This window comes from Cheilinus undulatus, linkage group 4, assembly GCF_018320785.1.
Source record: "Cheilinus undulatus linkage group 4, ASM1832078v1, whole genome shotgun sequence".
NCBI lineage: Eukaryota > Metazoa > Chordata > Actinopteri > Labriformes > Labridae > Cheilinus > Cheilinus undulatus.
In genome coordinates this window covers 16,584,025-16,599,445 of record NC_054868.1, presented here as the reverse complement: position 1 = coordinate 16,599,445, position 15,421 = coordinate 16,584,025, and the positions used below count along the sequence as shown (strand labels likewise).

At 38.9% G+C, this 15,421-nt stretch overlaps 1 protein-coding gene across 1 annotated transcript in view; it reads left to right on the top strand.

The window, feature by feature from the left end:
* The window catches only part of nomo (nodal modulator), a 31,065-nt gene extending 24,605 nt beyond the window's left edge, over positions 1 to 6,460 (top strand). The window contains 8 exon segments of the mRNA XM_041784914.1: positions 708 to 835; positions 947 to 1,088; positions 1,330 to 1,413; positions 1,823 to 1,933; positions 2,066 to 2,167; positions 3,377 to 3,496; positions 3,634 to 3,726; positions 4,593 to 6,460. Coding sequence (XP_041640848.1) covers positions 708 to 835; positions 947 to 1,088; positions 1,330 to 1,413; positions 1,823 to 1,933; positions 2,066 to 2,167; positions 3,377 to 3,496; positions 3,634 to 3,726; positions 4,593 to 4,724 — 912 coding nt within the window. The 3' untranslated portion in view covers positions 4,725 to 6,460.
* The last annotated feature ends 8,961 nt before the right edge of the window (positions 6,461 to 15,421 follow it).

The window sequence follows — 15,421 nt, the reverse complement described above, 5'->3', positions numbered from 1 at the left end:
AGGGTGGGTCTTGGGTACCATTCAAGTCAACTCTGGCATGGTTTAAATGAGATGTGAATGCAACCATGCTTGAATACAGGACAGAGTCACATCAGCTATATGGCACAGCAGTTTGTTCACGTTTGTTTGCAATAAACTGTAGAAATCATCCAAATCATATCAACAAAAGGTATGTTGTGCCTCATTGTGGTGAGTCCATTTAATCCTCTAGGCTGCACGTAGATGTGTAGATAGGAAGAGGGTCATTGCTGGCATCTTAAAAGTGATTTTTTTACTCATCTAAGGTGGCAATCTTTGCTCAGGTAATGACCCAAGTGGCATGGTAGCTTCTTCTTTCTCTTCCTTGGTGGGTTTGCAAACCAGCCACATGCATACCCCCACCTGCAGTATCAGATGTAGTACATACACAAGTAGGCCCGGGTCTGGATTGATTTTGCTAATGTGAAAGCAGAGAGGAGCAGTTGTGCTGTGGTGCGGTTTGAAATAATCAGGCTTAATGTGAAAGCCCTCTAGAACTATAAAGGGTAGAAATTACTAAAATGTGACTAAAACTAATGAGCATTTTATCCTTAAGACTAAAATTAAAAATGACTGTCAAAATTAATACTCCCCAGCTGTACAGTTAATGGTAGGGCTGCTTTGACTTGTGTTTTGTTCTTTATAATGTAAATGTTTTTCTGCTTATCTCTACTGCCCTCTTCCTTCAGAGTCCTGGTCAATACTACTTTAAGCCCATGATGAAGGAGTTTCGCTTCGAGCCAGCGTCTCAAATGATCACTGTAGAGGAGGGTCAAAACCTCAGCATCGATATAACTGGCATTAAGACTGCTTATAGGTAAAAACACCTACAGTACATCCACCTTGCCATTGTTACAAAAAAAAATCAATTTCTACACATGGACGAGTGTGCAAGTGTGATTACTATCATGTTATTGTTTGTTTTCAGCTGCTATGGAGCGGTGCAAAGCCTGAGTGGTGATGCAGAGAGGGATGTGGCAGTGGAGGCTGTGGGACAGGGGGAGTGTAGCCTCTACAGCGAGGACACTGTCACTGATGAGGATGGTCGCTTCAGACTCAGGGGTCTGCTAGTGAGTATGGCACAAATAACTATAGGAAAGGCGACTGGGAGAGAGGGTTAAGATAAATTGATGAACTGTCTCTACTTTGGATCTTTGGAAAAGATATTGTATATTAGCACATCTCAGCAGTTGAGGGGACTGTATACAATTATACACAGCATACAGGGTCTTTGTAATGCTGAGCTCATAGAGTTAATCTTTTGGTTGTCCTTGTTCAATGTATACTGATGATAATGATGCTTTCTTGCAGCCTGGTTGCAAATATCTGATTCAGCTGCGAGCCGAAGGCAATGATCACATAGAACGGGCCTTACCACAACACAGAGCTATAGAGGTAAGACTAAACATAAAACATTTCAATGTCAGACTGTTCTTAAAGTTGACTTTCTGAAAAGTGGACAGGATGGTTTGGAAAACTTTTGTAATTGAAATGTAAAAATAACTGTGGGAACCCTGTGATTATGACTTATCAGCTGCTTTATCACATGGCTCTTTTCTATATTGAGAACAAAGGCAGCGCTAATCCCATTGCAAGTTTAAACCTCTCAGTTCATAATTTTAGTTCTCTGAGAAGTGCAGCTCTCCTAATCTCTCTGGCAGCGCTGGAAATGCCTTAATTCCACTTAATTCTCTGTTAATATCACACCATGTGACTTGTACAAAGCTTTATCCACAGTCCACTTCTTGCATTTTCTTTATGAGTCCATGGCCGTATCTGTATTTTAAGCTCTGTTTCCTCTCAGGTCGGCAGCAGCGACATCGAAGGAGTCAACATCATTGCCTTCAGGCAAATCAATCAGTTTGACCTCAGTGGAAACGTCCATACATCCCCTGAACATCTCCCAACACTATCAGTATGACTACATTTCAACTTGCACCCCCAGTTTTTCATGACTTGCATGCATTTAATTTGTCTTCTTCTGTTCTCAGTGGCATGGCTATGCAGGGTTAAGGAAGCCTCATTTTTTTCTTCTTTCTTTGTTCAGGTAAAGCTTTATAAGAGCGATAATCTGGACAACCCAATAAACAGCGTCTCCCTGGGACAGTCCCTTTTCTTCCACTTCCCTCCTCTGGACAGAGATGGAGAGGTATTTGTTCAAAATTCTGCTGCTGAGTCAGTGTTGTAAGCACACACCAATTATCTTTTTTAATCCCAGTCTGAAAGCTAAAAGTATTCAAGATATCTTTGTAAAACAGCAGGTCAGTAACTAGGGTCAGGGAGAATGCTCTGAGGTTGTAACATATAACATCATGTTTAAACCTTTATTAAATACTTTCTTCAATAGCCTTTGTGTAAAAATACACATTCTTAGACTTATTCTCTTTTATCAATGAAAGAATAAAAATAGATGTTAATTTCTGACAGCATTGTATATGTGTGATTTTCTAAGACACAAGCTGGGGAAGCTATAAAGGAAGAAATGTTTCACTGGTGTAAATTAGTTTTTTCAGAACCACCAGTGAGGGAAATTTCAGTTTATGTTGATCTTGGTAACCTATGGACAAACCTCTCTATGACAGAATTTAAAAAAAAAAACTACAACTTTTTATTGTAACAGGCTGTAAAACTACTATTATTAGATATATAAACTGCTTTTTGATGGTCTTCTCTACTTTTGGATGTCATGTAGAACAGTGCTAAAGGTACTTTATAAATGATCCAAAAATACTTGATTGCATGTTTTTATTCAAAGTCTCAGACATAACAAAACACTGCCAGAAATTTTAGATCATGTCACCATTTATTATTTATTTTGTCTGATGAATATGACCAGTGTTGTGGTTTAAGAATGTAAGAAGGTTTAAGAAGGTAGGAAGAATTTATCAGTGTCTTCGAGGGCTTTAATGCTATATGTGTAATACGTTAGATATTAGAAAAGTGTCTTTGCAGGTGCCTTATCAAAACAAATAAATGTCAGTGGCTCATAAAATCTACTTTCTGATCCCACAAACATTCTGAGTAATGTTACATTTCTGAAAGAAAACTATTTGCATTCCTGTTTATGAAACAAAGATATGATAAAGATAAATATTTGAGTTTCATGCTGTGGTTGTAAAAAGGTTTTTGCTGGGCCTCAGAAAATTTTCAGGTCGTAAATTGGGCCACAGCATACTGAAGTTTGGGAAAGGCTGATGAAGAGCCATTAGTATTAATCCCAGTCAGTTTCATAACCAGTTAAAAGCCTCTCCCAGCAGCTTTACTGCTGACATGCTTGTATACCCACACTTTTTTGAGGGCTTAAAACTACACCAACACCTGCTGTTGGATCTAAAGTCACTTTTTCTCTCTCCTTTAGAGCTATGTGCTGATGCTGTACTCCACGCTGTCCCGCTCCCAGTATGACTTCACTCTGCCTCAGGTTTCCTTCACCTCCAGTGGATACCACAAGCATGTCACTCTCACCTTCAACCCCACTGTAAGATACCACTTTTCCCCCCTGGCTTCAATCTTAAGAAAACCTCAATAATTTTGTGATGAAATTTTACTGACTTGGCTGTTTTTTTTAACTTGTCTGATCTCAGGCTGTGTGTTGATGTATGTTTTTTCCCACAGCGTAAAGTGCCTGACCAGGATGTTGCCCAGGGCTCCTACATTGCTCTGCCCCTTACTCTGCTGCTCCTGTTAGCAGCATACAACCATGAGAAGGTATATAAACCCCATCTACTCAAGACACCGTGGTCACTAAGCTTTTTCCTGCTCCTCTAAGGATTTCCAGAATCCGTTAAGTTGGAATCGTTTGAATGTTAACCTTAGCATGGCAAAATCTTAGATTGGAAATATTAAATAGAATTTCCTAGTTAAAGTTTTTTTGTCATAAGTTCTTATATCATGATAATTATTCCCTTAAAGTGGTAGTGAACACTTCAACATTTTTTTTCAGCTGTACACTGAGGTATCTGATAAAACACATCATTTCTGGTGTTATTTTTGACATTTTGACCAAAATCTGCATTTAATGGCTTTTAATTATCTCAATCAGACATCTGCTTTGAAAATCTTTTCTGAAAAAGCTGGGGCTTATGTGGTGTAAAATCTTAACATCAGTAGGCTTCTATATCACAAACTTTATATAAAATGTAGGATGTTACCGCCTTTAATCAACTTTACCATTCAGAGACTACTCTCATCCTCTCCAGCACCTACACTGCCTCGGCTCTGAGAGCTCTGGCTTTAGTTATGCCGGTGCTGGAGCCAACGGCCCAAACAGGTAGTGCTCAGGATCACCACGGTCCACCACCACACAACAACCTGCTTCAGGGGACTCTGGAGGGAAAAAAGTCCTACACCTCAGAAGATCGCTCTGAGACAGCAGTGCTGCGGGACTCTGTGTCACTTTCTGGCAAGGCCCATTGCCAGAAAGGGACCATTTTTTGTGCATTTTTCAAAACTCTGAAATGGGCGGAGTTAGCTCTGAGCTAGGTGTTTACTTAACTTTAATCATATGTAATTTTATTGGCATTTGTAGTTTTAGTAAAAACTCTTCATCTAAAAAGCACTGGCTTGTTTTGCAGGTGATCCCTCTCCTGTTACAACTTGTGAATCGTATCCAGGGAGTGCGGAGCATGGCCCAGGCCAGCGGGGACAGTGCTGCTCTGGATGAAGCCAAACGACAGGCCAAGAGACAGAAGGCGAGGCGTACATGAGGGAACATTAGCAGCTCACCTCAGACCAGATCTAATTACACTAAATAGAACAACTGTCACCGAAGGTCACAGCCTCTGTTACTGCAGGTTTGCTTACGCTGAACTATTTAGCTCACTGAGATGTGATTTGGGCTGAAGTTATGCCAACATTAACCACTCAACTTCGAATACCACAACCTTATAGCCAGTCACATCACCAGACTGACAGCCTACATTTTGAAGGATCTTTTGTCATATTCTTTTTTTTCCTTTATCTTTTTTTTTTTTTTTTTACAAAAAACTTATTGACAACGAAAACTGTTGTTTGTGATAGAAATGAGCCATTTTTATACATTTGTAATTTAACTAGGTCAACTAAAGTAATTTTGCTTGGATTTTAAACGCACTTAGATGCTTTTGAGGATAGTCTTACATGGTTTAGGAATATCAGGCACTTGGAAAAATCAAGTGTGTCAACTACCAGCATAATGGTCGATTACACAAGTAACAAAAGAGATTTCCTTCACAAAGTAACCCCAAAATGAGATAATGTAAATAAAAAACAATCCTAATGTAGGTATACTAAATAAAAAAATACACCTTTGTGTGAATAAGCGATGGTCAAATAGACATGTAGTTAAGAGGTCCCTCATGAGATATTCAAGTTTATAAATGCCCAAATTTATTGTGCTTATGTATTATCACTATTGAGGTTTCACAAAGACACTGATGAACTACAGTATTTTTGATATCTTGAGTACATATTGAGGGCAATTATGTGAGAGAATTTCAATGTTAAACCCACACACAGCAGACTGTGCTTTTTACTATAAATTAGAACTCAAATTGTCACAAAACATTCAAACTTTCAGGGTTTTTGTGTAATATCATAAACAATGCACATATTTTATTAAGATTCCCTGAACCGCAAATCATCTCTCAATATCCCCCAACACCTTACCTTTCTTTGATCAAATATTTAAATCAGCCCACAACTAAACAGACTCAATTACATGAATTCATTCTTTTTTCCAGCTTCCTGATGAAAAACAGCCAAAGATGATGACAAGCTAATAAATGCTTACTTCCATTGTCAGCCATGTCGTTCACTTAAATGTAAAACACCCACGAGTCACTGTAATGCACTCCACTTCTGATGGTGTTGTATAAGCTGTTAAATATGACGCAAGATTGACTTGATGTCAGCTTCTCATTTAGCTCAGGAAAGCGCTGCGTGAGTGGGTGTAAAAATGTGGGTTTAATACTGTGAGAGTTTGATTTCTGTTTAGCGCTAACAGATGGGTGGGGTGGGGGACAGAGGACACCTGATAGTTTGTTAATTTATTAACATGTTTAATGAGTTGTGAATGATAACGTAGTTTGTATGCTTGAACATAACTTTCATAAGTGTGGTTGCCTTTGGAAAGATTCTGTTGAATGAAGCCAGTAGCAAAGTTTTTGAGACCAACAGTAAATTTATGAAAAGAAATACGAACTTCAACAGAAAATCCAAACTTATAAGATAAACTTTCTAAAAGATAAATCAGAATTGTAATATTCTTGGGCTCATTGTCCCATTGCTAAACTGTGTGATGCACTGAAAATTTTGGAGCCCAATTATTTCCATTTTCTGCGATTAATTAATCTGCTCAACTGTGGCTGACTTTTGGCTCAAAGATGAAAAGGCCACTGTCTATTTACTGAGCTGAAAGATATTCCAATTAGAACACATCTAGAAAGAGTTGATTAGTTTTTGGGGGAGGGAGGGGAAGGGAAGGGGGGAATTATGAGGGGGGGTTTATTGTCATTTGGTCCAAATCTGTTGATTTTTTTTTTTTTTTTTTTTGTTTGATGATGAATAAAGTTTGACTGAAACAAAATAAACTTGACTGGTTTGTGTTTTTGTCCCTAGGGGGCAGTGTAACTTCAGGCTTTCTCATAATAGGAGAGATACTTGTAGACCCAACCCTTCATAAAGTACAGTACATACAAAATGTAGTTAATTAAAAAATACGGTCAACTTCAGAAAATCTGTAAATATCAGATCCAAATATTAAATTCTTCTAAACAGCATGTGCTCTGAAATGCCTTAGAGCCCCTTAATATAGCATCTTGGAATGTTTAAAGGGCCCTAGTAATAAAGTCATTTCTAAAATGCATCTAACACAAATTGCTCTTCATTAGGCCATCTCTGGCCTGTGGTCCATTTTTAAGTGGCCAGTAGGATATTCTGAGAAATGCAATGAAATATGGCCCATTTAAGAGAATAATTACCAATAACTTTACTTAAACAGCACTTTTAAATGAGTTTATAATGTGCTTTGACAAATGTGAAAAGGCATGCATAGTAACAAAATCTCAAAAGAACCCAAAAGAACATATGACCTGTTCTGGAATATATTGTACATCTCAACTTTGACACTAGGCTGTATTCATTCTGTAAGCAAATATCTTGTTAAAAAGAATTTATCATGCAATTTTCATGACTAAACTGAGACTAAAGTATGAATGGGAAACTCATTAAGAACCAACATGGTAGCCATATCTCAATTCATAGTTCCCTGATGAATAAAGCAAAAAGGAATACGGCAGCAAATAGCAGCACAAATTGTGCTAGTTTTCTCCAGTATCTGCTCCATTTCAAACTCCAAATTACAAAGCATATTCCACTAATCCTCTTCAAGCAACACTGGTACAGAGTGTGGCAGCTTGATGCACTTTGCTCGTTTTATGTGTGGAAGTGGAGATTAGCTGTCAGTTCCTCCCCTCTTTCCTGCACATAGCATCATTCACATCCTAACCAGAGGCAGATTCAGTGGTAGCCAGGGCTGAGCAGAGCCCCCTCCCCCTGAAATCTGATTGCAGCCCCCAAAATTCCTATCAGTGATTGGCTGTTTGCCTTGTCAGCTATTAATAGGCTGGTAGTTTCCATAACTACAGTCTCGGCATGCTGAGACTGTAGGCAATGTCCAGATAGGTCAGGGAGTCCTGGGGCTTGGCTCAGGTAGACCGGCATGGAACAAAGTAGGTCCTAAAGATAGAAGGAGACTGGTAGTGGAACAGGTACATAGACAGGAAGAAGTAGTAAGGTGTACTAAGGCTGTGGCTCAGGCTTAGCAGGGACATTGGATGAACAGGGAGAGTGTAGAGAAGATGAAGCTGAGTTGGAGAGACCTATGGAGTATGGAGTCTAGCAGCAGGAATTTAAAAAAAACAGAAGGCGACAGGTGAATGCAAGATGTAATCAGGGAATGAGGACGGTTCAGTTTGTCAGAGAGGGAGAGAAGGCTAAAGGAGGTAGGTTTTTAGGTAGGCACCAGTCAGGCCAGTTAAAGGATGCTAAGGACTAGGAGATGCTGGTAGATGTAGGAGGGAAACTTGTTGTGCCACAGGAGATGGTTTGCACCAATCTTAGGCCTGACAAAGTGCTGTGGTCTTCTAGTCAGCTGACAGTTCCATGGGAGGATTCTGTGGAGAAAGCCTATGAAAGGAAGAAGCTGAGATAGGAAGAGTTAGTAACAGAAGCTGAACAGCGAGGATGGAAAGTTAGGACTTGTCCAGTAGAAGTGGGGTGTAGAGGGTTTGTAGCAAGGTCAGCTGTTCCATTACTTAGAGAGCTGGGAGTGCAGGGGCAGAATTTGCGAAAGACAATTAAGGAGATGTCAGATGAAGCAGCTCAGGCCAGTCAGTGGATCTGGATGAGGAGGAGTAATGCCAGCTGGGACAAAAATGAAGGTTGATGAAACCCCTTAACTCCTCTATCCGTTAGTTTCATTTAATCTTCTCTCTACTCTGTCTTCCCTCATGAAAGTGAGGGAGTGGGGGGGCGGGGGGGTAGAGCACAACGCCACGCCAGGCCAGGGGTGTGCGTTAACCCACGACAGGGTACCACACCCTTAGCTCTGCCTCCCCCACCCTATTGCAAAGCTTGCTCTCTCTCTCTCTCTCTCTCGCTCCCTAATCTGTCTCATTTTCCCCTCTTTTTTACTCTTAGTTATTGGTAATAATTGTTGCACTGTAATCATGAGTGGTGTTAAGGAAGGTAGTATCAGCATCGTCACTACCAGGAGCTTGCATGTATGGAGCCTGGGTCTGTTGAAGGTGGCTTGCTGTTGAGGCTGTGTAGGCCATGTGGTAAGATAGGTAAGATGATGTCTACGTGCTGGCATGGTGGGTGGTGAGAGCCAGCATGGAGGGGGGTGGCTCTGGGATGCTGGAGATCACTGTTCAGCCTGCTGGAGGTGTCATGGGACTAACTGGACGAAACACTGACGAAGGAGGGTTCCCACTTAGGGAGGGTTTCTTACGACACATCAGTCTGCACGGGTGACTTGTGGAGGCAAACACTAATGGATTAGGGATTTCTTCACTCAGCGCTGATCCTCTTTATAGGGCACAAGTATCTTGTGTTTCATTCAAACACAACCTTTTTGAATCACTAAGCATATAATAACTTAAAGTGCCTATAAAAGTATTGACCCCCTTGAATATTTTACCCTTTTTACTGATTATATAAATGAATCATGGTCAATATAATTTGGATTTTTGACAAAAAAAAACCCTCATTAATGTCAAAGTGAAAACAGATTTCTGCAAAGTGTCAAATGTCAAATAAAAATATGTAAGGTAAAACAAGTGACTGTAAATATTCACCCTCTTCAAGTCAGTATTTAGTAGATATACCTTTGACTGAAATCAGAGTATTGAGTCAGTGTGGATAGGTCTCAATCAGGCTTGCACATCTGTAAACTGCAATTTTTTTTTTCATTCTTCTTTGCAAAACTGCTCAAGCTCTGTCAGGTTGCACGGGGTTCAGGTGTGAACGATCCAGTTCAAGTCCAGCCACAAATTCTCTATTGGATTGAGGTCAGGGCTTTGGCTTGGCCACTCTAGAACATTCATCTTGTTGTCTTTAAGGTGTTTCTGTTAAGCTTTTGCTGTATGATCAGATCATTGTCTTGCAAGAAAATAAATGTTCTTTTTGTGTAACTGTGGGTCAGTAGGTAGAGTCGTCGTCTCATAGTCTGAAGGTTGTGGGTTCCATCCCCAGCTCCTATGGTCCTTGGGCAAGACACTTAACCCCATTTTGTTGTGTAAATGAGTATGGAAGCTTGCAAATGTGATATGCTATAATTCTCTGCCATGAGTGAATAAATGTGTGTGTGAATGGGTAGATGTGACCTATGACATTTAAATGTGCTTTAAGTTGTCAGATGACTGGAAAAGTGCTATACAAGCCCAAGTCCATTTACTATTAACCATTCCAAACTGTAGTTATCTTGCAGACTGAAGTTTCCAGAATATTCCACAATTTTCCTATATTCTGCCACTTCTACCCTCTATGTTCACAAGCCTTCCAGAGTCCAGTGTCTTGTCTGAATTTTTTCTCATCAGACCAATGAACTTTTTTTCTTGACCACGGAGTCTCCCAACTCTATTCAAGACTTAATATGACTTTTCTCTTTGCCACTCTGGCATAGAGCTTTGACTTGTGAAGAACCTGGACAACAGTTCTGTATGCAGACTCTCTCCCATCTTCGCTGCATAGCAGAGTAGTCTTGGGTGTTTTGGTGGCCTCTCTCACTTGTCTCCTCCTTGCACGGTCACTCAGTTTGTAAGGATGGTCTGATTTAGGCAGATGTACACATGTGCCATATTCCTTATAACAAGGGCAGCAGGGACATTGTATTCTCTGAGGGAATATGATCTTTAAAAAATTGATAAAAATATGAATTCCTTGGATTTAAATGAGCTCTGGGGGATGTTCAGTGCCTTGACTTTTTTTTTGTATCCATCCCCTTACTTATACTTTTAAATAACCTTTTCTCTGAGTGTTCTTTTGTCTTCATGGTGAAATGGTAGCCAGGAATACTGATTAGCCAGTGACTGGGCCTCCAGACACAGGTGTCTTTATACTACAATCACTTGAGACACATTTACTGCAATCATGTGATCCTCATTTCAGTAATACTGAGCACCCATTGGCTGGACTTCTGTTGAATAAGGTCAGTCACTTTAAAGAGGGTGGACATTTATGAAGTTACTTATTTATTCATTTATTTTTTTTCATTTGGCATTACCTTGTAGAAATATTTTTTTTCCACTTTGACATTAAAACTTCTATTTTGTTATATTAACCATTATTGATTTATAAAATCAACAAAAGGGTTAAAAATCAACAGGGTGAATACTTGTATAGGTGCTGTACATAGGACTGGTTTTACAAACTTAAATACACTAAAGGTGAGATATATCAAAATTGCCTGGCCATCTCTATTTTATTGGTATGACACTCAGTGTTGGTGCCCACCTCTATATTATCTACAAAAGCAAACATCATCAGGGAGAAGACTGAAAATTCCTTTTGGTGATTTATAATGCCTTTGACCACTGTCAGTGGGTACGTGTCAGGCAAGGCCATTGCACATGCCGCCATAACAGCACAATTACAGTTGTCAAAGCAAAGATTTATGTTAATTTGTGTTGTCAGAAATGATCTATTTACAGGGGCAACTTGACTAATGAGATGAGGTTCAGCTCAAAGTACCTCACTGTGGCTTTGAAATATTTTTAATCTATACACTGTGTTCTAATGTAGAGGAACTCTGATTTGCACTCTGTGATGAGATTTTGCTCTCTACTTCTCCATGCTGTGAACTTGATAATGTAAAAATGTGTCAGACAGCAGAGACCATAATGGCATCTACAGTAAGTGGTGACTCTCTACAAGAAAAATGATTTTTAGAAATCTTTTTTCCCATTGTGTCTTCTAGTAATACTATCAAAGCAATTCAGTATTATAGGGTTAACATAGGTAAGAGGAATCAACATCTATGACTGAACCTTAAGTTTTGGGTTTTTTTTTTTTTTCATATCTGATTCACTGGCAAGTCCTTGTGGTTCAGAAAAACAAGTTTAAAAAAATGCAATTTCCTGACTAGCCTCCACCATCAGCTAATAACAGCCAGAAACCTCATTTATCAACAATATGACCACAGGAAATTACATCGCAGCTTGGCATAAATCTAGTGTCAGGATGCAAAAACAATAGAAGCACTTATTTGTTTGTGCTAGCAGCAGGTTGGCAAGAAATACCAGCAGTGCCTGGTAAAAAAAAAAAAAAAAATGCTCAGGTTACCTGTATCAGGCTCCACTGTCTGTCTGCCAGTTACAGACACAGACAAAGATCCAACAGAGAGGAATGTTTTGTTCTGTAATCATCGGCCCACTCAGCACAAGTGATACAGCTGAATAACAGTTGAGAGAGCAACTTCTTAATGTCTGCTGTTTCTTTACTCCACCAATTTAAAAATATTTGTATCCATTTTTTAAGATCATATTACCTCAGAAAATACAATGTCCTTGGTGTCCTTGATAGGCCCGACCAAACATTAGCTTCTTAAACTGCTAACCTAAAAACAAAGAGTTCATTTGGCCATCATACATTTCTAGATGGAAAACATTGAAGTGTTTCCTGCCTTTTGTTTGTTTGTTAGATATTCACAATCTAAGCTAAGGTTTGATAATGTGTGCAATGTTTACTCAATTACAGTGATGCGTGGTAAAACTGGATTTGGACTTGCTATTCTGGTCTTCTAGCAACTGAAAGTATTTTGAAAAAAACCCTGTATGTTCAAACATGTTAGCTTTATTTAGTTAGCATTTGTGTCTTCTTTATGTATGTTGTATAAAGAGACACAATAGGTTTCTACATTTTGAAAAAGTTTTTAAAAATTAGAGACTCACCTGAAGGCAGCCATTTTTGTGCAGTGCATTTATTGTAGTGATGTCATCAGGCTGCACTGTTCTTCCCACATCTTTTTTGAAATTTTGCTCCCCTCAATCTACCTGACCTCTTCTTCTTTCTCTGTGTCCCCTTTGCTTAAGTGTAAAATTAAAAGGTTTTAAGGATGAAACCTTATACAGGAAGGATAAGGATGCCATCTGGCTGCATTATTCATCTTGCTATGGAGTTTTATCCTCAAAACCTTTTCAGTCTTACACCCAGGTTCAATTTTAGGACAGACTTCTCTGAGGAAGAGGTAACTGTAATGTTTATTGAGTCGAGTACATTTGAAAATATAAAGTGAGAAGCACAATACAGTCTGATTCATCACTACCCAGACTGCACTGCTAAAATGGCAGCCTACAGGTAGATCTGTTCTTTTAAATGTTGAAATCTAGAGTGTCTTTATTCAACATATTAATAGTATGTACCGGTGGCATGTCTGTATGTCTGTGTTGATTTGCATGCTACATCGTTGCTCCAGTTGTCCTTGATACCTCTTAGAAGACTTCTTGGGTATACTGGTTTAAAACTGGTGCCATGAAGAAATATACACAGAAAATCAAAAAATGTTGCGCTTGATCATCATTTAGGGACTCCTGTGTTCCATTTCCCTCAGAAGTCAGATGTCAGACCTGGGAATAACCTCCCATCTGATTTGAATGTGTTGCTATGAGCTCATAAGAGTAAGAAAAGCTGAAAAACAACTTGACTTTGTTAGAACACACCCACAGGAGAACATATCTTGAATTAATAATGCATTTTCTCCATGATCCAAGATGAAAGTAAGCTCTCTTTGAATCCCTTCTCCATGCTTATGAAGATAAAACAATACAAGATAATACAGGAGATGTGTCACACATTGCTGTTTGAATCATTCATTTACTAACCACAGTTAATTGTTTTTTTGTCAGCTGAATTCACCATTGCTTTGTAAACATGTTTGAAAATGGCGCACTCTCTACGCAGCCAGCATCACACAGCAGGTGGGCCGTGGGATGCTTTGTTAAAGCTCCACTGAAAAGTGAGCTGTGTAAAACTTTGTAAATAAGTCAAAAGACACAGCTTCAATTCTCTTATTGTGTTGTTGGTATATCACCGCAAATATGACTGGCATGTAGAGACGCTGAGTACATATGCTCATTTGCTTCAACTTGCATAGAAGGGGAAAAAACCTTCTATGCAAATTGCATTAGTATCTTACAATGAGGACGCTAATAGCACGGCATAACTACAGTTAAGATTAGCCTACTGTCTGAGAGACCTGATGGAAGTGTGCTACAGTTTTGATGATGCATGAACTTTCCAGAGATCAGAAAACAATTTCACCTTTGTATGTCTTTAAAATAAATGATATGTTAATAAGGTCAGAAAATCTTACTTTGACATTGTTATTACTTAGCCATAACAGGAGTTAAATCAGTCTGTGACTCCAAGCTGCTTTTTATAGCCATGTGTGGCACCGCTACACATGATAAGGATGTGGTCGTTTTCTTATAGTTTCCTTCATTCGGAGCGGAAACTTAATCAAAGGGGTGTTTATGTGAACATATCAATATTGCCTTTGATTAAATGCATGCTTGTTGTTCTGAATATTTCACATGGATTGTCAAAATCTGTGCTGGATGCAGGCAAGAACTGGGGGAGCATGAGGTAATGGGCAGAAATCCAGGAACAGGATACAGAGAAGAGTCCAGGCTCTAGTTTATGTCAACTTAGAATGTCAACATGTCTTAACATGCAATTCCTCTTAACATTCCATTCACACTCATTCACACACTGATTATAGAGGCTTTACATGAACTGTCCCACTGTGCATCAATGCTACTTCATTTACACACTACTGGCATAGCAGCAGGAGCCATTCAGGATCTTGTCTGTGGACACCTCAACGCATGGCAGCGAGAAGAAGAGGTTTGTAGTCACCCACCTCTGCCACTGATTCATAGCAGTCCAGTCTGATGAATTGTGTCTCTTTTTACATTAAGATCAACAAAATATCAGACTGATGAAAAATTCACAGGCTAATCAGCAGCTGAAGGTGTCATCGTATTTTATTGCAGTTTAAGGATATGACAGCAAAAATCAGTGCTAACAGTTCAAATCAAAACAATGGTGTCAAAATGTCATAACAGTGATGTGTGTTTGCTGTGGGTTTGGCCCTGGGTTCCACATGTTTACATGGGCTACTTGTGGCTATGGTTAATTAAATCTCTGCCCCTTTGCCCTCCCTGTGGTGCCTTTGTGGTCTAGAATGGATAAAGTGTGGCTTTAAAAGCTTAAAATAGTTTCTATTGTTTGGTAAGTTTTTTTCTTCTGTGGAAACAAAGTTCACATTAAAAGTTATGCTACTTAACAGGAAGTATATTTGGAAACTCTGGAAATTTATCCATTTTGTTTGCATTCTAGAATAACACTTTCCATGAGACTTCAAATGTGTGACAACAGCTGAAAGTAATGGAGACACTGTTTACTGCCGCTGATTTGCTTAATCTTTGTCATTTTTCATTACCAGAATAAATCATATTGACAATAGCTTATGTGAAATACAGTTAGACAACAAGAAGCTGACACTGCATTTAAATTCAGTTTAGTACATTTAAATGGTATATAATACTTCATCTTTTATGGGCATATGTGCTGATCAGTTTCCAGATGATTTAAAAAAATGTTGTTTGTGTTTATTGTGTGTGGCAGTGAATATGTAATTGTGTGTGAACAAGTAAAAGATAAATGTGGTTCATTACACATTTTATTTTATTTTATTTTATTTTTATTAAGTGTATACTGGAGGCAGTGGTGATGTGGGGAGTAAATGAAGTCCAAATATATTTCAGTCAGGAGAGATGTTTGAACAATTATTTATTTTACACATTTTGAAGACAGAGAAATGCACATTGTCTTTGGTGATTAGTTTACATCATGATGTCTT